Source organism: Rhopalosiphum padi, chromosome 2 (assembly GCF_020882245.1).
Source record: "Rhopalosiphum padi isolate XX-2018 chromosome 2, ASM2088224v1, whole genome shotgun sequence".
NCBI lineage: Eukaryota > Metazoa > Arthropoda > Insecta > Hemiptera > Aphididae > Rhopalosiphum > Rhopalosiphum padi.
In genome coordinates, this window is record NC_083598.1 from 57,541,312 (window position 1) to 57,569,027 (window position 27,716).

The 27,716-nt window shown below is 26.2% G+C and overlaps 1 protein-coding gene across 1 annotated transcript in view; it reads left to right on the top strand.

The window, feature by feature from the left end:
• The first annotated feature begins 353 nt into the window (after nt 1-353).
• The window catches only part of LOC132921228 (uncharacterized), a 79,746-nt gene continuing 52,383 nt past the window's right edge, over nt 354-27,716 (top strand). Inside the window, exon 1 of the mRNA XM_060984123.1 lies at nt 354-920. Coding sequence (XP_060840106.1) covers nt 827-920 — 94 coding nt within the window. The 5' untranslated portion in view covers nt 354-826. The remainder of the gene's footprint in view (nt 921-27,716) is intronic.

Below are 27,716 nucleotides of genomic sequence, written 5' to 3' on the forward strand. Positions count from 1 at the left end.
TAGTGGTTATTGATGGATTCGAAAATTAGGTTCATCCTACATGTATTTGTGAATATTTCGTAGTAGTTTTTCGTTAGCGTTTTGGTCAGAGCTTTTTCAGTATCACTGAAATTGCATACATTTTATTTTGCATTAAAATGTTTACATTTTTGACGGGTTTGTCATAGAAAAACTAGAAAAAAAATCGCAGTCGATGTACATAATTTTTATGATAATAATATAATTTTGCATTGTTAGGTACAAAAATGTCGCACGAAAAACACATCGGCCGCGAACACGTGTGCTCACCAGGCGTCGTTGCGGGCGTCCGGCGATGTACCCTCGGCGGCGGTGCCAATTAGAGGCCGCCCAGAGCGCAGTCTGCTTGCGCGCGTTGCGGTCCACTCGGAAAACGTTTAAAAAAAAATAAAATTTAAAAAGTCACCATTCTAAACGCACAGATAAAGACTATTTTGATTTCGTTGTTATAATTGTTTTTCTTGAAACGATTAGCTATATTCAAACGGCACAATTGAAACATTGTATTATACGTTATACGCACTGGTACGGACTCGACCCGGCCAGGAATGATCTCAACAGTTCGACTACCGTTAACTGCTCCGCGAATACGGTTAGGTTAGACGGTGATTTTAACAGTACGCGACACTGATACCGATAAACGATCACGGTTTGCGCGATATAATAATAAAATAATATTAGCAACACGTAACGTGCAACGACATGTTTACCGGTGAGTCCACCGCATCGGCCGATCCATTCCGACGTCGTCGTCGGCTATCTTACCACGGTAACCCGTGATGGATACGTGTACCACGACGTCAGAATCATGTTACCGAGTCGTCGTTTCAACAAAACTGCTCGCACGTACTTTGCAATCGTCGCTGCTGCTGTCGCCGCTATAGTCGTTTTTCGAATTCCGAGTAAGTGATTCCACAATTATGCATCATATACTCATTTCATAATTGTCATCATCATCATCGTTATTATAATGACGTGTTAAATTATACTTACCTACTTTACGTAGCGAATCGGTAGAGTATTTCTAGACTTAGCCGCTGTCTAACAGCATCGACGTTGTGTTTACGCGAGTCTTACCACTGCAAACACGTACGACTTCGTGTTGAAATCGTGTAATAATTGAATTGTTATTTTAGATTTTTCCGCAATGATATACCAAAATAAGTGTTATTAAGCGCATGACTCATCAGGCATACTTAAGCCTCGCGTTAATATATTTTTTCAATCCGAAGTAATATCATAATTAATAATGGTGTTGAGTCCGAATTCGATTGTTTCAAATTGTAAAAATCGCACAATTGTTTACACATTTTACATAATATTTATTAATAATAAGTTCGATTTTTAAATTTTAGTAAAATATAATACGTAATATTAAATTAGATATCAACTTATTTTTTTGTAATTAATTACATTATGAATAATATTAATATTCGAGCAATTGTTTCAAAAACTATGTTAGTAATTTAATTTACAATTTTTGCATTTGTGTTTGAATGTTGTTAATTTAAAATACAATTACTATAATAAACTAATACTTCTATAAATCTGGATTATACATCTGACACCCATCAATTTCCGAATACATACATTTCTGATAATTTACTATTATTCATTGACGTACATAAATATGAAGTTTTGTTGATTTTGGGTATACTAATACAAATAATATAATTCATTCTTATTACTTTTATTCTCATATAAATTTTAAAATGATTCCATGGAATAAATTAAATATACGTATTAACATGAATAAAAATCTATTTTATATTATTGAATACCTTTTGAATTAAATGTGTAAAAATAAGATTAATAAAATGACTTTAAGGTCAAAACCTTAAAAAAAAAAAATTAGAAGTAGCTTTATAAAAATACTTACATAATATTATGGAATTTAAATATTTGTCTTTAACATTAAAGTAGCTGATTTTTTATTATAGTAATTGATAAATATTTTATCCACAGTTATATTTAACTTTTAATTTTGTAGGTAAGTATATTGGACAATTACTACAACAATTTTATTGAAACTTAATCTTTTATTAGCATAATGCGATAGAATAATTTAAATATTATTCTTCAATATTTAGCTTTTTATTTATATATAATAACGTTTAATTGAAACATTGAAGACAATATTATAAATATTTAACTGTATTTTACACACATTTTTTTAAAAATATGTTTAATAGTGTTTTTGTTTTAAAAATAATAGTTAATAATAATTTTAATATTAAATAAATATTATAATAAATAAATAATAATTGATTTATATAACGTGAAAAAAAAGTAAAAAAGTAAAAAGAATCAAATGCTGTATATATTACATAATATGTTTTAATTTATAGTTGAATAATTAGTAAAAATATAAATTTTGGTAGCTTAAACATTATAAATTATAATAGAACATTTTGATTTGAGTATATGCATTTTTTTTTTAAATATATGTGGATAAACACTTATTTAGATTTTTTTTTTGGTATAGAAAAAACTCAATGTCGTACAGATTTCATAATTAGTGTAAAAACTTCCAAAATATTCATTAGAATCCTTTAACTTTAACTTTTAAGTTAAAACTTATTCTCATTCCTCATTTGCAACTACCATTTATTTATAAAAATGCAAATCTTTAAAATAAATTGTAATATACAATAAATTATAATAGTTTCATACTTACTGACTCATTACATCTTTAATTTATTAATGTAAACAATTATTTAATAACGTAAATATCTATGAAAAATATTAAAATTTAGTCTTTGATATAACTTAAGTGCCAATGATAAATTGTATCACGAGTTTTTATTTAATAATAATAAAAATAAATAAATTTGAGTAATTAAAAAAATATTATGACATTAATTTAAAAGACTATTAGTCAAATTATTTTGTGTATAATGTATATAATGAACGATTTATATTTTTTATTTATTTGAATTATAAGATATTGAATAATTGTATACATAATAAAGTTTTAAAGAATTATAATTGTATATTAAATGTATTGGTGTATTAACATTTTTACATAAAATATTAAATAGCTGAACACATAAAGAAAAAACATGTACCTTTATTATATTGTATTTGGAATAAATAATACCACGCATGTTAAAGAATTACCTATAACAAGATAAATACGCCAAAATTTTGATTCGTCTATTAAATTAGCTATTTGCCAGTTTAAATAAACTTAATATTGGATTTTTACTTATGATATAGCAAAATGTAGGTATAGATATACATAGTTCAAATGGTTCAATTGTGAAAATTCCAAAAACAGTATTTACGAGTATTTCAACACATCAAAAGTTATATTAGATGTAAGTTATTTACATAACATCACGTAATTATGAATTATATATATATATAAAAAAATTCACGAAATACAGGACAACCATAATGATGGACATCTAAAATATATCGCAATAAACGCATACCAGAAGGGATAAAATATTTCCTGTAGCCTTTTATGAGACTTCATTAATTTTCTTTTTAATTTCATTTAAAGTTATTAATTAAGTATGATTTTAATTTAATAATATTAGAAGAGTTTTTATATCGAATAAATGTGCTCGGTTAGATAATTTAGGCGCATGTAAGAATTCTTTTTACAAAAGACGTGATATTATGATAAGAGAGTTTAATAACACTTTAATAAACTTTAACACTAAAATATTACTATAAATTTAAGTAAAAGTAGTGAGATTTTTATAAATTTAATTGAAACATTAATATTTTTCTAAATCATAAAGCGTACATAAACATAATGAAAAATGTATACATTATTTAATATTATCATATTAAAATTCTTTTATCTTTTTATGTGATTATTCAAAAAAATAAAGAACTTAAACAATTATTACGATAAAAATATTAAAACATATATTATTATTTTTAAACGTTGTTTTATTTTGACTGGATATTATGTAAAAAAATATTTTCAAAACATTAATAGATTTCGAAATAATGAATGTGATAAAATATGTAAGTATTGTAAGTACCTAAGCTTAAATATTTTTGTAATATCCTAAGTTTATTCTGAGTACCACTTTAAAAAGGCATAATATTTTACATTGTATGATTTTTCTCCGAATCTAAAGAATGTTTTTAAGATGGTATATTAACAAATGTATAAGCTGAAATACAAAAAATAAAATAAAATAAATAGTTTCTTATGATTTAAAATACTTATTAATAACTTTTTATCATATTATTTTTATTTAACTTTACTAAAATTTATTCATAGGTCGTAAACATATTGAAAATAATATATTTCATAGTAGTGAGTGGTTATCGGCGTATGTATTAATGTATATAAACATTATATTGTAGTCGAAAATTGTAATGAAGTCTTGTTAAACTATGTCAATTAATTATTATAATGAAAAATAAATCCACTACCTAAATCAACAGGAATATGACAAGCAGAAAATAAAAATAAATTATTACGTATCATAAAAAATCTTATAATATTATGTATACTTATAGACTATAGTATTATAGTATATTAAATTTTTATACTTTGAATAATATAATTAATATGTATAGAAAATTGTAAGTATACTGTACTCTCTGAGGTTCATAAATATTAATGTGGTATTCGTTTCTAGTCATTAAAATATATTTGTATACCGTTGTGAACTTGTAGTAGTTGAAAATAAAAATGTTCATAGAATGACATTTTTATGGAACAAACGCATAAACTTCAAATAATAAAAAAATTTTCGGAGATTTGTTATTTTTCTTGACCACCAAAGTGTCGTTTACACAACAAATATATATATATATATATATATGTTGTTATATATATATTTCGTTGTGAGTGTCCGCCCAAGTGCTTGTCATTAAAACTTGAGTCTGCTGACCGTATTTGATGGGCTTTAGGACACTCAGATACAATGCAAGCATTGTGTGTCTAAGTAACTTTATATTGCATGGACTATCTGAAGGAAAAAATACGAATTTCTACGATGAATTGACAAATGTGCCAAAGGTCGATATATCCTCTTAACCTAATCTTTTTTTTCAGACCTTCAAAGATAAGCGTTCAAAAAAGACTTTTATAAAGGTTATCCTTTGTCATGAAGCTATGCTATTTTTTTATTTTTTTTACTACAACGGCAACGGTTCAGTTTCTCATTTTTATTCATTAAATATTTTTTTTAGAAATTTAACATTAAAAAAAAAATCAAACAGTTAAGATTTTATCTATAAATAATGCTTTTCTATAGGTACTCATTGTTGTACACACCATATAAGTGATAAAATTAACTACCTACTTGCATAATGTTTGGAATTGGTTACTGTCAGATAACATCAATAATAAACTGGAAAGGAAATAAATTCAATACATATTATAAAAATATAAAAGTGTAATTATATATTTTTTATACTGTATTATAACAGTATTAATGTTAAACTAAAACACATTAGTTTTTAAGTTTCAAAATATAGTATTGAAAACCATTCGGGTAATACTGTGACATTATTTCACGTGAGTGTACCACATTATAAAGATTTAACAATAAGTATTTTTGCAGTCTTATTTATTTTAATCGATAAATTATGGTCACACACAAAAAAAAACAACCGACTGAATTTTATTAATTAAACTGAAAAACTTCTATTAAAGATAAAATAATGTATGTGAGGATTAAATTACAAAATATATAAGTATAATGATCCACAAATTATCATATAAAGGATTTTTTAAATATTAGATTCTAGGACAGGGAGTTTTATATGTTGTTCTATAGATTAGCGGTGATGATGAATTTGACTGAGGTGGAATTGGAGTCCTAGCTGAGTGATGCAGCCAACAATTCCTGAAGCATAGAATTTTATCTGTCCTGGAATTATAGATGGTATTTGGTAGTAATATGTTTGATATCAATACGCAAAATGCATATTGGCCTTTGGAACATCTTCTTTAGTCATTATAAGAAACTGAGTGAAAATTTGTTTAGTCGATTCTTAGTACAGTGATTGTGACTTATTTTCTACATATCATTTAATAATTCAATATTGAAAAAAAAATACTTTCACAGTTTATTTGCATCACTAAGAACATTTTATATAATATTCTAAGCATTAAAATATAGTGTTAAGATATTTAAATATTATAAACATATTTTATATTTATGCAAGTTGTATATTGATAGTATTCGTATTATTTTAACATAATATACATACCATTTTTTCAAACCCTATGGTTGAAGTACAGGAATGGTTTAATTTCATAGTATGGTTAAACTATATTAAAACACTTAACCGTTTTTTTTTTAACAAACATTTTTTTTTGAGACAATTAAATCTGACTGAATTGAATTTATTTTATTTTATTTATTTATTTTATTCATAATTCATGTATTATATGTTAAGTTTTTAGTTATAACAAACAATTCTATTTATTTACAACATATCAAAAAAGCGGTTTAATCATACTTTTGACATTTTACTCTTATAGTCTTATAAAACATAGTAAAATCGATTATTGAAGAATTAAAAATATAAAATTCCATTTTTATTTTTTGAGGATTATGGCACTTAAAATTATTTAAAACTTCTATTGATTATAAATATCTGTTAACAAATACTTTTTTTTGTAAACATTTATAGTTAACGTTTACCTATTTAAACTTATTTTTGTTATGATGGAAAAGTTAGAGATTTTTTATTAAAAAGTCATATTTAACTTATAAAGTATTTTCTCTTAATAATCACCACTTTTGTTACCATTAATTGAATCAAAATAGTTCAGTTTTTAATTTAAAAGTTCCTAAAACTTTAATTTCTTTGCTATCTTTTAGTTTTATTTTTAGTGTGCATATTGATTTTATAAATTACAGTTTTTTTATTGTTTTAATTAGTAATACCGCAATGATGGTGTGTACATTTTTTTTAATAACAAAATGCCGCTATCATAGTTACATTATTTTAAACCCTGATACTTTTTTTCCTACGAAAATAATTTTTAAAATAATACTTTTATTTTTTAAAAAATAATTAAACTTTTTGTAATCGTTGGAAATATTAGTTAGAAATATTAATTTGGTATTATATAATAATGTATTAACTTGAAATAAATAAAATGGTAAAATTCATTGTTTAAAAAAAAAAAAAAAAAAAAAAAAAAAAAAAAAAAAAAAAAAAAAAACATAATATACATAGTTATTAGACAAGGAAATTTACGGTTTAAGGTTTTTCATTAATTGTAAAAACAATGATTGAATAATTTATTCATCAACTTCTATACTTCAAATTAGGATTAAAAAGTATAAACAAAGTAAAAGTTATAAACGCTGTTTAACTATGAAGTCATTATTTGTATTTTAAAATCGCGTCTTTATTTGTCAACGAGGCATAATCCTATTTTTTTTTGAAATTGTTTTAACATCTTGATTTTAGCACAAATAGTACCTACATAAATTGTAACAGCACTTAAACATGCAATTTTCTTGGGTATTCTGTAAAAAAAATATTAATATTAATATATAAATACATTGTATTAAAATGCATAATATGTTAATAATTATTAATAGTTTTAATTTTATCACTTGTTTTTATGCATTATTAAATGAGATAATAATTTTCTGTAAAATAAATATTACATTAATTGAAACTGACTAAAATAATAGTTAAACTATGAGTTATAATATTATATATACGAATATACGGTGCCATACGAACGCCGTAAATATTATTATTATTAAATAAATATATTAAATTATAGTTGAGTAGTAAATGTTCAGATTTATGTGTTTTTTTTGCAATTTTAATTGCATAACATTTTAAGTCATATAAATTTGGTTAGTTGACTATTTCTTTGAAGATAATAAATGTTTTATAATTATTATAAATCATGCTGCTTATTATTTTTGTTTTAAATGGAATTTTGCCAAATTATCTTATTTAGGTTCTTTATCAGTTATAATAAATATAAAATAAGACAAATTCTCTGTGTAAACTATTCGTCTTGTGATTTTATTAACGTTTGATTTGATGGTTCTTTCATAATTTAAACTTAAAATAAACGTGCTTACAAGTTAAGATTCATGACGAATTATGACTCTTCGGGATCTTAATTGTATTACTATAATGTACTTAATATTTTAATATTTTTTTTTTTTAAATAATCTTTTCATTTAAAATTTTTAAATAATTTATCTATGAAAAAAACTTTATTTTTTAAAATGCATTTAAAAGAATTGATACATATTGCATGTATCATAATAATTTTTTTTAATATTTTTTTTTATTGATTTTATCTTTAATATTATTGTATACGAATATTATACTTATAAAATAAAATACTACATGATTTATATAATTTATAGATAAAACAAAAAGTTAAACATGTTTGATAAAATTCATTATAATATATTATGTATTTTAAATTTATAGTTGAATAATAATTAGTAATTTGTTTAGTGTTTTATCATTACAATATTATTATTAAGCATCATTATTTTGATTTAAGTTTATACATATTTTTTTTAAATATGTAAATATGTAAATCACTTTATTAGATTTTATTTTCATCCTCATTTCTCACTTACAACTACCATTAAATTCATCAAAAAAAGCGAATCTTCAAAAAGTATTATATCCACTACATATAGGAAAAATATAAATATTACAAAGATAAAATAGTTAAAACATGTAACTGTCATGTTTACTATAAATCCCTGAAAATAATATCCCTTTACTTTAAGTACCTACTTTTCAATTTAATCTAATTCATCTCTAAAGGATTTACCTGTGTTGAATTCTTCCATTGCGAGGGCTTGAATACATCAGATCTTGACATTCTTATCTAACTGGTTCGATTAGTTTATTTGATCATGATCATACATTGGCGTTTATCGCACTGATTAAAACTATAAAATTGGAATTTTGTTTTTAGCTGACCTTTTAAAGTTTGATAATTGTTTTTATTTTTAAAAGGATGTTTTATTTTTTGGCTTAATATTAGTGTACATTACATATCATTTAATTTGCTACATACCATTCAATATTTAATGGTGGATTACCGACTGTATCAATATACAGTATAAAGTATAGGTACGTTTAACGGTTTAAGATTTATTTAATATCGATTCATCAGTTTCTTTAGGATATTTTTAGCCAAATAATTTTTTTAATAATTATTTTAGAGTAAAGATAACAGTAATAATAATAATCATCATCTTTTTATAACAGTTGTATTTAAATCCAAAACAGAGGCATTTAGTTTTAAGAAACTGGTCGAAAATACGCATTTATGTTAATGGAACACAACACTCTCAAAATACATACATAATAATAAATAAAGTTTTGTTTATGAGTATTCGTTTTAAATACAGGGTATGTAAGCCATAAGGTATACATTTATTATACACAAATATTACTTTTGAAAATTAAAAATAATTTCTTTCTCAAAATCATATAATATTTACTTAAATTGTAGGATTTCCGATTGATCACTTCCTCGATAGAAAATTAGTAATATAACTTTATTTTGTTATCATCGCTATTTATTTCTGTTTATTAATAACAAATATAATTCAATACATTTTTTTTTTAATTGTTCAATCTTCACAATATATAGCGCTTCTGTTCCTAAAATTAATTTTATTTCTATTAGTTTTGTTTATTTCAACCCTTTTCTTTGACTATTGATTATTAAAACCTCAAATTTTCAGTTGATTACTACATAAAGTTTTTTTTTACGTTTGTGACGTATGTATGGCGTATGATAAATAGTATAATAATTTATATGACTACTATTATTTATTATGAACATGTATAATAGATGTGTTGAGAACACTTTCAACATATTTTTTTATATAATTATATAATATTATGTTTTAAAGTGAACCCACACATTTAATGAAAATAACATATTAATACACAACTGAAGTGGATTTAATGATATGTACGTTTTACGGGATATATGAACAGCCTAATATTATAAACACAAAGTTCACATTTTTTGATTTTAATTTTTTTTTAGACAGTGTAATAAATTACTTTGTAACTATTTAAAATTTCAATCATATTCAATCTGGAGTACCTACAATTTTATATACCTAATTCATAAATATAAATATATTAATTATTGATTCAATAATACATATGTACATATAAGGTGATTTTTTTATCGAATTACATTCAATATTTTGAAACCTATTAATGTCTTAGTATATTTTTTTACATAATTTTTAGTCAAAATAAAACATATTTTAAATATATTTTTTAAGAGTATCTCGAAACATAAATTTAAAAATTTAGATTTTATATTTACACATAAACCTGGAAAAGTAGTTTACGAGTTATAAGTTTGGGTGGCGTAGTGGAAGAGTGAGTCAGAGATTAAGTTACTCTGATAATGTTGGTCTACTAGGTACTCAGCTTACCTAAACTTTAAATACTTATAACTTATAAGCTATTAGTCCAAATTTTGATTTTCATTTATCGAAATAAATCGAAAAACATTTTACTTCAAAATATGAATTTTAAAATGTATTTTGTCGTAAAGAAATAAAAAAAGTTTAACCATAAAAAATATTGAAAACATATCTTTATTAAATGTTATTTTTCTCGAAAACGAATTTGTATTTAGAAATTACGAGTGTTGTTTGATAAAAAAAAAAACCAAGATGTACACAGACATTTTACAAAAACTTACGAGATCATAGGAAAATGCATATTTAAAGTAAATTAATTAACTAGCTATTATTTACAAACTTATGTGCTAATTAAAGGAAAATACCAAAACATATTGAGATTAACTCATCTTATAGAAGAAAAACTTTAAAAAATCTATAGTAAATAGTTTTGAGTTCATGACTTTTCATCCAACGTACATATGTTAATTATTATTTTTATTATTTTATAATTTTATGTAACTACTTTCATATTTATATATAATAAAAACATTTTATATTTATTTATATTTAACATTTAAGTTCTTTAATCTTAGAAAAGTTGTTAAAAGTTGTTTTTTGTTTTCAATTGACTGTATTATTTATGTTTATTTATTGAATATTGAACGCAATGCATCAACCGGAATCACTGCAAAATAATCACTGCAGTAGGTTTATATTCTATTTATAAATTACGTTAAATCGGAACATAACATTATTTGTCTACAAATATAGACATTAAAGTGAGATTTTTATTCAATCACGTTTTAATAAGTGTATATTATAAATAACATAATATGACATTTTGTCAATAATTAGTTACGATATATTTATAAATTATCAGTATTCTGTTTATCTATAGTTAAATTAGTAAAATGTATATAAATTCACTAATTATGATAAATCTAGAATAGACAACCAACAAATGAATATTGTTGAACGATAATTGTTGGCAGCACATTCAATTCAAATTGGGTAGTGCTATGGCCTATGATTAATACTGCCTAATTTTTTTGGAATTTATTTTCATTGGTGTACACTTATTTATTTAAGCAAAAGTTTTTTTAGCTTTCGTCTAACAACACATTTTTAGGCTGTGATTTTTTTCAAGTACCTATAAATATCTATAGTAAAAAAAAATATATGGGATTACTTGTATAGGTATATCCATTAAAAGTGTATAATAATAAATTATGTAAAACGTATACAGTTTTTTTTACTTGAAATAGCTAGTATAAACTGACCATGGTTTTCATTTTTTCTATATAACTTTATAATAATAAAGTGTATTACACTTACAACCATTATTGAAATTAAGCGTTTTAAAGGATATTCTATTAAATTGAATACGATTAAAAAAATATCGTTTATCAATAATCATTCATTATTATGAATTAGAATTATATCATATCATATATTTAACCTTCTAAATATTATTTTTTATGTTTTTTATAAACATTTAAAAATAATATAGGAAACTTAAACATTTTAAAACTGCCATGAATATGTATTGAAATTAATTTTATCAAAATCAAAATGATACTTGGAAAAAATAAAGCCAAATCCAAATCCAGTCTCTAAAACAGTCATTCCAATTTAAGAAATTTTTATTTTACTGCGCGTATGTGGACAAAAATAGTTAAAAATTATAATTTATCGATTTAAAATTCATGCTTTTGAAATATTTTCTGTTATCTTTAAAATTACATGGTATAAAAATATGTGGCGGAACCAATAAAACCTCGACGGAGAAGTCAGATTAAGACATTTAAATTGTTCAGTTTCAGTTGTTTAAGTTAATGATTAATCAAAATAATTACCTTTAGTGAAGAACACAGTATTAATTAATAGTATATTGTTTCGAAACGTATATCTAAGAATTAATAATAGAACAAAATCGTGTCTCAAAATATCGATTCTTATTTTGGATTAATAATACTAGGTTTCAATTGGGTTTCAGTTCCTGCTAGATAAGATGCGTTTTGAATTTGTCGTTTAATAGATTAAATTAGATTATTATTGTTTTTATTTTTTTATTGTAAATCTTCATTTTTCATTTTTTTTTTTTAAGTTACTACAACATTATTACTATTATTATAATTCACATACTATTGCAATATAATACTATGATTATAGTGTACTTTCTTACCAACCATTCGTGCAACTAATTATTCATATAGTTTTTGGAAGTAACACATTATACTTTTAGTATAACACGGTGTTGGATTTACAAACCATTATTATTATACGCGAATAGATATACTCGTAATATATATGCGCAATGTACGTATATCTAAACATATAGCCTATGCAGACGAGTGCTTCGCGTTTCTCGCTTTTCGGTGTGCACACAATAGATTGGCGTCGATAGTTGTTAAATTTCCAGAAGTTCTAACGCAGAAAATTTTGCAACAGTACTTATATATTACAGGTACAATATATTTATTCTATGAAATATTATTTATATTTCATATTACCGCCTCGTCCGCGATTCCTGTATCATATTGTTTGATCCGGTCGGTGTGAGCCAGGTTCGGGTATATTCTCCATTATATAACGTATATGAATTATAATATTGTGAGGGTGAGCGGGACGATACTCACCGGAACCTCACTGATACGTCATATTACATATATTATAATATTATAATAATCTAATACCGTTTAAGGTCGATGAGCGATGATGCTGTAAATATACTTTATATTATATCGTGTTTATAATTATGTAAAATGTTTTGTTTCGTCCTTGATATATTGTGGGTGGCGGGATTTGAGTGTATAACGTGCATTGCGTTTTTAGAAAACTACACAAACACTAAATTATTGAGAGAGCGAGGCGGCGAATATGAAAAAAAGTAATAATAAAATATTACTTTTGCCTATAGATTCTTGCAATATTGTATGCGTTTATAACTAAAAACTATAATTTACGTACGCATTTCAGATCAATACCATGATTATAAACAACGTGTTTTAAATATTTTTTTTTCAAAAATTGAATTTTAACATTACTACGAACCACATACATTTTTAGTAAATTGCACTAATTTCCAAAATTATTGTGCAAAATAAGTAAAAAATATTATTTTACATTAAGTTACCATGTTTTTGGTATAGTAAAAAGATGTGAAAATTTTTTTTTTACTTGACTTCATGAGTATGATTAGTGAGTACCCATGTAGACCCATATGGTGTTAGACGTCGCAGTTATTACATATAATATTGCAGTATTATACATATTCGCAGCAGTGTATATTCTATTATATTAAAAAAAAAACCGTCACTTTATTATGTACCTAAACTGCACAATATAATATATTATATTATTCGAAAAAGTAATATGCCTATTGCCTATTTTTATTTAGCATACAAAAAATTGTGTGCAGCTGTAGTACTATCAAACTATAAGGTAGCAGTATATTTCGACATCAAATCTGCGCCGCCAGCAATAGAGTCGCCATCGTGGCACCGTCTAAATACTTACACGCGAGTTGGTACCTCCCCCAATACTCGGCGACGATCTAGCAAATTTCACACCCGGTAGTCATAAGCTGTGTTTGGGGAGGGGATGCTTGGAGACGGTTGTACAACACCCCAGAGACGTTTACAATATTATAACGTGTTATACGATTATATTGTTATTATTATTACGATTTATGATTATTATTATTATTATTATTATACGGTCCTCCGTGTGCGTATATTATAAACGTACAGCGGCCGAATCACGTAAAATGATATTATTATATTTCATGGCTATAATAATAACATTATACAATACAATATAAAATTATGGCCTCGGCGAAAATAAAAATTACGCGCGTTCAAAATCGTCGTCTGATTATCATAATATTTCCGTCGACGACGTGTCTTACGAAATGACAGCTATTCCGTACATATGTATAATATATATATTATGTACGTCATGTATAATATTTACGCGCGTGCGCTCGCGTGTGTTTCGTATGCGGTCGTCGAGATTTGTCGGTACAAACAACAGATGTGTGAAATTCACATTGGCGCCGTAGCAATATATAACCGTATAGGTATATAACAAACGATACGTAAAACCTATTACGTAGAATAGAATATACACATAACGTATATATATAAATGTAAATACGGCGCAGACGAGTGCCGTTGTGCGTGTGTCGAAATCAAATTCGGAAGCAGATTGATGAAACGCACGTCGTCGCTTTCGGTTTAGCGGCATCGATGCGACGACTATTACTATTGCTACAATTGCTACATTACTGTACTTCGGACAAGACGGACGGACGGGGGGGGGGAGACTCTCCCCGCAACAGTGTTACTAATGTACACCCGTTTTTCCGGATATAAAAACCGACGGGTAAACTATATAGACAACGGTTTTCAAACTATTTGAATGCACGCGATAGCCGAGTAACCGTACAAATTGTTTTCGTTTTTAATAATCGACATTAAGAGCGGACGGATCCATTCCGAGAGTGTGTTCGGGTTCAGATACTCCGTCCGTCGTGTGTTACAGATGGGCTTGCACTCTCCAAACTCGTGGAAAATGACTAAGCGTGTGCGCCGCGAACGTATGCAATATTGTGTGCACTATACACACACACACACACACACACACACACACACACACACACACGCCATATCGTAATATATCCACACACAATGATATACGTAATATAATAGGTAATGTATATAATATGAGCAATGAGCGTTCGTTGTAAAATAAATGAATTATCGCCGGCCCGCTGTGGCCGTGTATCATATTATTATTATTATTATTATTATGTTTTCACGTGTATAACATTGTTGCTCGCCGACAGCTCAGCTGCAGCGCCAAAAACGTATTATTCCGTGTTACTATTATATAGTATTATTTATCTACACCATTCGCGCGCGTACTAGGACGCAGATACAATTATATTTGGGCGAATATAATATACTTATACGCCATTATAAAATATCGTGTTGTCTGTGTACCTGTATTATATATAGCACGTGCATATGGCTGTACATTATAATAATACATTCTTATTATTGTGGTTTCTGTACGTTGTTGTTATGTTATTGTCATTATTTTAGAATAGCTAAGTAAGTAGTCTCGATAATTGACGACGGAAACGAGGGTACGTCACTTGCAGAAATTCTCATGTGGTGCAGTGTTTTGCATCCCATAAATGCTTTTTATATATTATTTATTTTTAAAAACTATAGACAATATTCTAACACTAATAATAATACTTTGATTGTTTTGGACGCTTATAGTGCCAAAAGTAATTACTTTTTGAATTTCTATTTTACTTAGTTACAGATATATTTATCAAAAATTTTAAGCATTTTAATTTTTTTAATTTTATTATGAATTTCTTTTTGCTTATTTTTAATTAAAAAATATATTAATTACATAATATTATATAAATTATGTACTTACAAATTTATATATGTATTAATTAAAGAAATTGTCGTCGATTATTGACAATTCATAATGAAAATAATATTTAAATATTAAATTGTCGATAACAGTTTTGATTTTGGTAATTGTTTTTTCATTCCACATACATTTTTTATATGATACTTTTGAACAAAATATTCACCGTATCGAAACAGTATAATACATAATATATACTATTATGTATCCACAAATAAACGACTTGTAAATAACATAGTATTTTAATAATATGATTAAATTATTATATATTATACACTTTCGTAAAGTACAGGTTTGGTCGAAATTTTCTTGACGGAATTATTACATAAAAACGTATTTTTCTACATCACAATATTATACTTATGATATATGTTACATAATGTACAGTGCATTATTTACTTTCTTCATATCTAACCATCAGTTATTTATTTTTTTCGTCAGAATTTGTTTTACTGGGTTGTCAACTTGACACACGTACGACGTACCTTATACCATCATACCTTATACACTTGTCACTTTCCGAACCAAACTGTAATTGTTAAGCGAAAGAGTTATATTATTTCATGCATATTCAAACAGATAGGTATGGGAAAATCAAATTAAAAGTAATACAAGCTGAGGTTGCATATTAATATATAACATAGTTTTTTGACCACTAATCATTCATCATATCTATAAATAAATTAGATAGCTAATTGTATCACATATTGCCTCATCGTCCGTTGACTGTGTAACTGCAGTATGTCACTTTTTGGCTACCCTGCTAGACAATCGTCCATGGATTATCATGAAAACTAAAATACTAGTAGGTACAAGACAATCAGGATCCTTGAAAATAAATATAAACTTCGAGACATCTAATGAACTAGAACAGTACGGGGTGTGCACCGCAAAGTCTGTGTGAATAGGCCAAATCTCGCCCACCGTACGCAAATCAAAACTAAAATACACACATATACATGTTTAACATTATCATAGATATATATATATATATTTCTAAGCCGATGTATTATTGTGCGTACTGGGAAAATAAGCGCTTGTGCTGGCACTTGTGCGGTAACATATTATATATATATATAATGCACAATACGTAATAATATATGAGTGATCTGTACTTAAGATTTTCCGACTGGGTATTATATTATATATCTATGTTATGTATACTTATATAGTTATATGTCACCGCTCAATCCATGAAAATGGATTTTTTTTTTTACCTACCCTATAAGAAAGTTAATAAGAAGAATTTTAATATTTTGCAGACGTAAAATACACTTTTAAGATTTTAGTATCGAAATGTAAATGTAATTTAATAAAACAATGTTTATTTCCGATTGCTCTTGGAATTTCGTATGTATATATGGGTATAATATATATTATTTATTATAATTTTGCCAGTCTGTACACGAATTCCTGTTTCCTATTACTTTCGTTGCAGTGTGCGTAATGCGTATACCGAAGTATTCGTATAACATTTTTCCACACGCGTTTTAAATTCAAATATATTGCAAGTTCTTTTAAACTCGTTCGTTATATTGTCAAACGGACATTTTTATTTCGTCGTTAAATAACAATAAATGTATACATATATATTATTTATATATTTTATACTGATCGTATCTAATACATAAAACACAATGTTTCAGCGCTTTTTATACACCCCTCACGAATATTTGGAATGCAATAATTAAAACGGCGATAGAAAATCGTGTTTCTGTATAGACGTATAGTGTTAACTGAATAGATTTATTGCTTAATACAAATTATATAATATTTTGGTTTTCAGTTTTAATAAATTATACTACTCATATTATAATGTCGCGCACATTTAAAAATGTATAGTATACCTACTGGTTATATACATACTATTCTAGTAATAACATTAAAATAAATATTTGTTGAAGTCATTAATGCGGTATATTAATAGTTCGAAGAAATTCCATTGGACTAGATCGGAGTGCTTTCTAGGGTTAATTCAATTATTATTACCATTACCGGATACATAATGCATATTATAATTTAATCTGATAGCCAAAATATTTGTATGTAAGCTTCTGTGTCATTAAATTGCAAATATAATACTTTACCTTTGTTATGTTATATAATTTATCGAAATTTAGAGCTGGCGCGTGCCGGTTTAACGGAATATAATCATACGAAATGCTGATTAATTTTATATTATAATCATATAATCTCTTGTCGGTTGTCGGTGAGGTTTCCTTAGGAATTTCACTCCTAATACCAAATTCTTGTATAGATAATAATTGGTTAAAACGAGCTGTAATCTTAAATATGATTTTTTTCAACTTGTGTTTAAACGTATTTAGCGTGTTTCCAAGCAAAATATATGCGGTTTCCTGGCAAGCTTTGTAAGATTGTCCATAAAAATAGTATCTGACTGAGAAGATTCGAAGTCTACACATTTGGAAATATGTTAATATAACAATTAATAAAACGCGTATAAATAATAACAGTATAGAGTAACTTTTAAAGTACTCAAAATTCAAATATTGTTCAAATCAAATTAAAAACTGCCGAGCGTGTATATAAATATTATATATTCATATTATTTACGTATACGCATACGATACGAAATTATTTTTATGAAATGTTAAAAGTTTTTAGCCCGAAAGGGAAAGAAAGAGACAGAGAGAGGAGAGAGAACCGGAGTGAGATATGAGACGGTTATGTAGAACCAGTAGGGGTAGTATATATTATATTATGCAAAGACTGCGCCCGACGCGACGCCGCGTAAACCACTACCACGGCCGTCCATCGTCACTGGCCTAGCAACAGTAGCAGTGTCGGCGGTAGTATATAATATAATATATATATATATTTATATACGGAGCAGCCCATGTAGTAGCGGTGGTTACCACTGCTGATGAGAAGTTCAACGATACGGAAATTTCATTAGTTCGGTCTCCGGCACGGCAGAAGTATATATATTGGCGCCGCAAAAACCAAGTACCTACGAATATCGTATTTGTATTATAATACCTTATATATATATATTATATTACGTGTTGTATACGTGTGTGCATTTATTACTGCACACCTCCCCGTAGCACAATCGCCCCGACGCTATATTATATAGGCGCGTTGTATTTTCCCCGAGACATAAATAATAAATCTATTGCCGCTGTATTATGTGCGATATGGTTTTTTCTTCTTTATACGATGTGTAATCACTTTTTCGACTGCACAACGATCGCTCTAAATGTTTCATTATGTCGGCTGACATACATACATCACATTATTATCATTATTATCAGAGAGAGGTACTTTTTGAAATTGCGAACAATATGTGAGAACCGTGACGTCCCGATCCTGTCGCGGAGGAAAACTTTTTATAAATCTCGTAGCGTCTTCGCAGAGTTTCCACCGATTATATTTTATTAATAATCGTATTCTATATGGCACGCTTGATAATAACGCACATACAGTCGTTTACAAAACGTCAACCGCATATAAATGTTTGGACTGTCTCTGCTGTAAAGATTTTAAAAACTTCGAAACTCAGTGTACCGGCGCGTCCCCAACTTTCGTTTATGTTTCAATTTCAAAAGATTTGTACACGGTATTTTTTTTTTTTTAAATGACCGACGCCCGAAACGAAAATCGATCTAAATAGATCGACGAAAATCTGAAAATCTGTATGACTTGTGCGCAGCGAGCCAAAGTCATAATATTATTATGTATATATGTATACACACTGGGTCCGGTCGAGGCGACGAGCAGCGAGAATACCGCGTGACGGTGTCCGTAAGTGCTGTGTTTTGTTTTATAATATATTGTTTTCTTTGGCAAATATATATATATATGCACTTACTAAAACACGTATCCCTCGTCTTTGCTGGCACTCACTGCAATTAGCTGGCGAGGGGAGGTGCGTTTACACACGTCCGTGGCGTATCTAGCTAAACGAACCGTATGAACGACGCGAATCGCGCTCGGTCGTGTGCGTGATTCGATTTCCGAGTCCGGTCCGGCGGAATTGCAGCGCACAACGGTGCTATCCGTACACGGTACACGTGAATCATGGTCAGTGGGGGCCTATATTATAATACACCGGCGTATTCCAAATCACACAGGATCGTCCCTCGGAAATGCAATTTGTCTCGACCCCTTTAAACAATATAATAATAATAATAATACATCGTCGTGTGTGAGTACCTATTTACTATATTATATCTATATATATATATATATTTACCTACTACGCTATTGTCCTATTGGCTATTTACCTCCGCGACGGTTTCGAGCCAAATATCATAAAATAAATTTATTATTAAATAATATATTTTCTAAATGGTACAAAATAATGTGTTTTTCGGCGATAACTCGTCCCCGATAATGTTTTATCGTAGCGGAAACGTGTAAAACGCCTATATATATATTATGATTATCACTTATTACGATTATTCGTAATATATTGTTATTAAATCGTTTCGGAATTGCTGACAGACACCACTACCGTTTCTGCCACCGGTTAACCGTATAATATTATGTGTTTGCGGTGTTTAACGTAGGTACAATATTATTATCACCGTATTCGGCTATGATACAAATCCACCGCACGTATAATATAATCCCCACGGTCGATGATAATAGGCGTGCATAATATATTATTATATTATCGTGGTTGGCGGCGCTATAACCCAAATAACAAATAAATAACAATGGCTACGACATCCCTAATATCATATTGTATTTAAATTTTATTGGTTTTTATTATAAATTACGATCGAGTCACGGTACGTTAAAAAAAAAAACTCCGCGCTATGTGAGATTTTACTAACGCAACTCGCCTGAAATCAGCGGTTGCGAAGTGAGCGATTGATTTTCGTTGCCGTCATCGAGATAAAATTAATTAATCGAAAAAAAGCACTTAAAAAACAATTAAATGTATATGTATGGTTTTAATTGTTAAAATTTGAAATTAATTAGGTATAAATATCATATTATGTTATTACTATGAGGTTAACATTTTTAAGTCTATTTGTCGTGTTCGATGGTTTTACTATTTTTTGTAGCGCGAAAATTTTTTCACTACTTTTTTATTTACATTTTCCCAGGGAATTATATTCACTTATTGAGTTTATATTCATTATTTTTTTACACCCATTAGTTATCAGTGATAACTTGTCACTATTTGTTGTATTTTCAGACTGCAGGCTTGTTTCATTTATTTCATGTATGGCGTATATTTTTCATAAAAAAGAGTTTTATTAAAAATTGGTAGTTGATATTGACATCTGGTCATTGGACAGGATGTTACTATAGTGAAGGAATCACTTAAAACTATTAGTTGCTCAAACATTTTTAAACAAGTTAAAGTTGATAGATAGCTAGTTTATGATTGATAAATAAAAGTTATAAAATAAAAAAAGCGTTTTAAAGCTTTAGGTTTATATTATTTGAACTTTGTGATACAACATTATATTATGGTTGTTATAGTAGTGACAAATGAAAATTATCACTACGCTAACCATATTCTATTTTTAGTGAGTTATTATATTTTGTTATGTCATGTATACCAGTAAAGTTACCTACTTCATCGATATTATGTTAATCGTTACAAAATAAAAGGTACTATACCATCGCTACTATAATAGTACGCAACTCTTGATCACTAATTTATACATCGTACTTGCTTATAATAAATTTTTCTTGGGGATGTTTTTTAAATGTTATTACTTTGAAAATTCTTATGGGCAAATGTACGTATACCATCACTGAGATTTGTTTCTAATTTCATCTTTAACTCAGAACGAAATCGTGCAAGAAATTACGACGAATAAGAACTAGTACAGTATATGTGTGCATTTTATAGACTTAAAAAATGAGACTATAAAAAGAAACGTGATTTATTATGTCAATATATAGTCGTAAAAGACGGTATAAAACGTGAAGATAAAATTATATGGTAGTAACGTATCTTAAAAAATAGTAAAAATACTTGAGTCCTACTAGTCGAAAAAAAGTTATCCAAATCAACTATATATAATAGAAGTCCAGTGCAAGCGGGATGCCATCAGTTTTTATTGCATATGCATATAATATGTATGTTTATTATGTACGTACAACATAACTCAAATATATTTAGATTTTCGTTATTTTTGCGAATTATACAGTATAACATAATATAATATTTTATCAGTTCTGGCGGAGAGGAGCTACTTCAAATTTAATGGGCACATATCTTCTACCTTAATTTTGCTAGGTATACTCGTAGAATTACTATTATTATTTTTTAAATAAATCATTTAATTCAAATAAATATATCGTAACTAAATTACATTTAAATTAAGGTAAAAATATTTATTTCTTACAAATATTCATTAGAAGAAAAAACTTCTTTTTTTTAGACTGATAAACTGCAGAAAAAAAGAAAACTTTATATTAATATACAATACATAGGTATATTAATTATTATAGAAACTTTATTATATTATTGTTATCCACACTGTAAAATAGTTATTAATTGAGTTATTGTTACTTATGTTTCATTGAAAAATAAAGAAAAAAAGATCAATTCTTAATGAAATATTTTGATATTATAAAGTTATTGTAATTAAGCAATCACTTTTGTAAATAGTCTAATTTTATTATTTCTATGATATTGAAGAAATATGGGGTTAGTATTTATACCACTTCTATACATCACCATCTAGATTCAACTCAAGAAAATAAATTCGCACTAGGACTCACCTGAAAAATGATGAGCTGACATTCATCTATATTTAGGTTATTTACACATTACATATATTATATACTTACAATGGTTATTTTATTTTAATTACATATAAACTCATACGTTAAATATAGTGGCATAATATTATATTGTATTCATAATAAAATAATTTTTATAATTGAATTATATTTTTGTTTTCATTAAAATATTATAAATTGAACTAGACCGTACAATCAATGCTAATAAATGTGCCTATCTGAGTTGATAATTTAATCGAGTGACAAAAAAAAATTCACATTTTTCATTATATTTCAGATACTTGAACGTTTTAAAATAAATTACTTAAGTGCTAAACCGTTGTACTTGAAAATTCAATTTTCGTCCTATAAAAACCAAAATGATGTGGAATACAATGGAGCAAATGGAGGGAACATTTTAAATGTCTTGTTGACCAAGATTGCTTTGATAGAAGAACCTATTAATATTTCCCATTAAAAAAAAAATCTTCAATAACAGAGCTAAAAACCAAATTGTATTACAAATACATTTCAGAAAAAAATGTTGTTTCTCGGAATCATTTATTTTCACCCTTTTATGAAAAAAAAAAACTACATAAGAACTTCATCATATTGAAAGTATTAAACCCTATGTTGCTCTTAAATAAATGATAAAAGTTTTATTTTTTTTCTTCTAACAAGTATAAAATTTGTATAACCATTATTATCTGAATTTTACTTCACATTGTCAAACAAGAACTTACGTGAAATAGATAAATATTATAAAGGAAACTAATTTATTATCCATTCGTACAATAATATATTATTTTACTTTCACATTTTAAATACGTTATTAATATGAATGATCAAAATATGAAATTGATAAAAAATGACTAAAATAGTTTGGAAATTATCTTATGCGCGACTACAGTTATGTAATAGAAATTGCTAGATAAGGAGAAAAGGGTGAATTCGAGTTAATATAATATTACTGCTTAATTTCCATTCAGTATTAGCCCTAACACGTACCCAATATTCATAGACTTTAACCCTTATTATAACTATTATCTTATTACATACTTTCCGAAAATGATGTGTAAATGATTATGTTTAGTTTAGATTGAAATGTTGATATAATATATACAAATATTAAAATTCTGATTAAAAGGAAAATGTATTCTAGGAAAGCTCATACCATGCGGCGTTTTAATATACGTTTTAATAAATTCCGACCATATTATTATATTATTAAGTATTATTTATAGGTGTGCGTTGTTATACATTAACACGTAATGTGTTGAAATAATACAGCTATTTCTCTTTCTGTCTATATTTAATGGTCGACATATAATAATAATATACTATGTACAATTTTAAAGAAGAAAAAAGTATTGACCATATTTTTTTATTAATTTAACTTATAGCCCCGATACCACGAACGGATTGATTTTGATGAAGATATTACCTTGTGTACGCACCGTCTCCAAATATCAAAGTTTTTAGTGGTTATTGTGATGTCGAATAAACATCTGTTACTTGGAAGTCCACATAATAATTGCATAACGACAGCTGTAGGTATATAGTATTAAACGTCAAGCTCATCTTGTGGACATACAATTTAGATGATATTATACATTATATGAGTTGAAGATATTAACATATAATTATTATGCAAATATAACTTAAACTTGTATAATCCTTTTTATAACTTTTATAACTATATTATAATAGTGATTCTGAATACATCAAATACCTACTAGCAATTGTTAAGTTACGAGTGTGCGTTTCAGTAAAGTTTTTGAGATATAAAAACCACTTATAACGTACGTACAAGTTTGAATACGATCTATAAACGTACAGTTAGCGTAATAAATTGGCATTATAATCATTCGATGTTAAGTTGAGACATATATACCAGAGCAAAATAAAATGCTGCATATATCAGATGTGTAAAAAAATTAGATTAAATTAGAAAAATAAAAATAATTAATCAGTGCATTAAAAAAAAAACAAAACAAAAAATGATTCAAAATTAAATCTTTTAACTTGATTCCTTCATTTCTTTTAATTTTTTTTATAGTTATGTATTTATTTTTACAATTATGAAGAAATACTCAGTTTAACGAAAACTTATATCTTTAGAAGATTTCTTGAACTAGTTTTTTGTTTTTTGTAGACTTAATTATTTCCAATTGATTAAAATATCTGTATAAGTGCCCAGAACTATAAGATCATGATTTTAAATATTTAAACCAATATAACACTCGTTTTAAAATCAAAAATAATAATGAACTTAATTTTTAGGAGAACTTAAAATACAATTTATTATAAACACTTTTTATTTAAAATGTTCACAAATTATTTATGTGAACAATCGAAAAAAAACTAAATGCATTAAATATAATAAATATTTTATGGTTACTCTTACCGATAAAATATAGTTTTTATGTGACGATAAAATTTATAATTATTAACATAAATAATTTCGTCGGCAAGACAAAGAGGTGTATCCTTTGGTTACGTTGGAATATACATTGAAAATGTGCTAATTAGTGGATCATTATTTATAAATTATTAGTCGGACGACTGAAGATGGATTTTTTTTTACCTTTAAAATAATATTTCACAGTGGATTCATCATAAAAAGGAAGCAGGTCAATTATTAACCTTTTTTATTTTTAATTTTTGATGAACTTCGTTATGCAGATAAGAAAAATCTATTAAATATTGTCTGTGACCTATAGCTAAATAATTGTTATGAATTATTATATATTTGTCACCCTTGGAAGATTATTATACTTCAAAAATAATTTTTATTACAAGCCAAACAAAATTAGATTAGATACTTGTATATAAATAATTAATAATTATTAATATTTCAAACGTGAAGTATGTTATCTTAAAATGTTTTAGATTTTGAGCGAAGAAATTTATTTATTTATTTTACAACGGTACGAGTATTTTTTCTGTTTGTTATCACCTTTTGGGACCCTAAAAATGATTCGATTTACAACGTTGGGGATAGTTTCTGTTAGAAAATTGGATCTAGTTGGTACTTTAGTAAGTAAAAATGGCTCAGTAGGTACTTAACAAAAAAACAGTAAACCGGTTTTTGAGAAAAATAATTTCTTTATTTCTTATAATTTATTCAAAAACAAATATTAGTAAAACTTAGAATTATCATATAATGTTTAGATTTACATTTTCTATGTATGATACAATTTTAAAAGTATGTCGACTCTCTTTGAGCTATTTATAGGCATGAGAAATGTTTGATATTTTTTCTAAAAATGTTATTTTACAATTATTCGCTGAGTCTAAAATCTTGAGCATTAAATACAAGATTAAATATAAGTATTAATATCTATAATTAAAATTATTAAATTATTATTTTATATTAATTTTAAATTAAAATTTTATCATAACCATAAAAATTACATTTATAAGTGTTTTGTAGTAAAAGGTTAATAAAATCTTTAAATTTTATAGGTAAGGTTTAAAAATGTAATAAATGTCCTTCATAAATAATTTATACCGGATGTTTTATGTATATTATTCATTATATTATAAACATTGACATTTTCAAAATAGTATTTCGGTTAATTTATTTAAAACAAATATTATCTAATTATAGTATCACCATAAACCTATTTTCACGGTTCTATGGTATTTTGAGTAAGATGTATGATGTTATCAAATCAAAGTATAATTTTGTATTATTATGACAATTAAATACTAATAAATAATAATGTAATGGATGTAATGTTTTTGGAAAAATTATATCTATGCACTGTATTAGGTACTAAAAGTAAATTGCTTTAATAACTATATCAACAAATTTATCATGATATTATAATATGCACAGCGATTATAAATTGTTGGACAATCTTTGTTCAGAATTATTTTTTTAATACAATTATATATTTTATATTATTTATAATTGAATTCAAATTTAATACACCCATTACAGTGACCCACATGCCACCTATAATGTACAACTGAGCGGTATACACTTGTTTGCTTTTTTTCTGTTACTATAATGATAAAATTTATTTTATATTTTATTACTACCTATTTCATTGACATTTATTGTTTATACATTAAAACAAAATATTATGTGATACGATTTTATACAAAAAAATACCTGTTTGCGGTTATTGGTTTCGCGTATTCTATGTCAGTTAATAATTTACTCATAAAGTCATTACTAATTGCTTGGGTTAAAAAAACAGTTTTAATTTCCAAACTTATAAATAACTTTTAATATTAAAAGCTTTTAAATAAAACTAACAAAAAAACCCTACTTAGGAATTATAATAGTAGTACATATTTATATTATATTATTAATTGGTTTGAAAAATTAGTTTCCAATGACATTTTATTAAGGTAAATTATTTTTACGGTAGTAATTATTGCATTTGAATTATTACTTAATGTAATAATGTATTAAAATAATAATCAATAAATTCGTTCGTATTAACATAACGACTAACGAGTAATTTGTATGCATAAATAGTTATAATTATGCGTAATATTTATTAATTAATTAACAATGGTTTTTATATTAGTCAATTCAAAATGGACATAACAATTGTTATTAGAATAATATTTTATATGGAATGATAGAAACGAATTTTTTTATTTGCAATTGTATCTAAAAACATCTACACCAACATAACAAGTATGCATAATATATATATATATATATATATATATATATTATATAATAAATGCTTGCAATATATACTAGAAGTCTAGAAGTCTCTATTTTACGTGTAATTAAATTCACGGGTACATTTGAAAATTAAAATACAAGTGAATCCATGAATTTAACTACACGTGCGCCTGTTCATTTATTTGACATGTATTTTTTTATTAATATATGCGTTTATTATTACACATGGTATTTTATTTTTAATGCATTTAGTTTATTTCAATTGTTTCTAGTTTTTATACAGCGATGATCGGTAATCAGTTATTTATTTTTAACCTGAAGCATTTGCTTCACTCGTCCTGTATTTTTAAATTATCAGCTAAAGATATTTTCAGTTTTTAGTTTCTTACGGCAATTTATTATTAACACACATATTATTTAATATTATTTCATAATTTAATACGTTTGATAAATATTATGTTAAAAATACACATGTAATACATATCCACGATTTACCAATTATAATT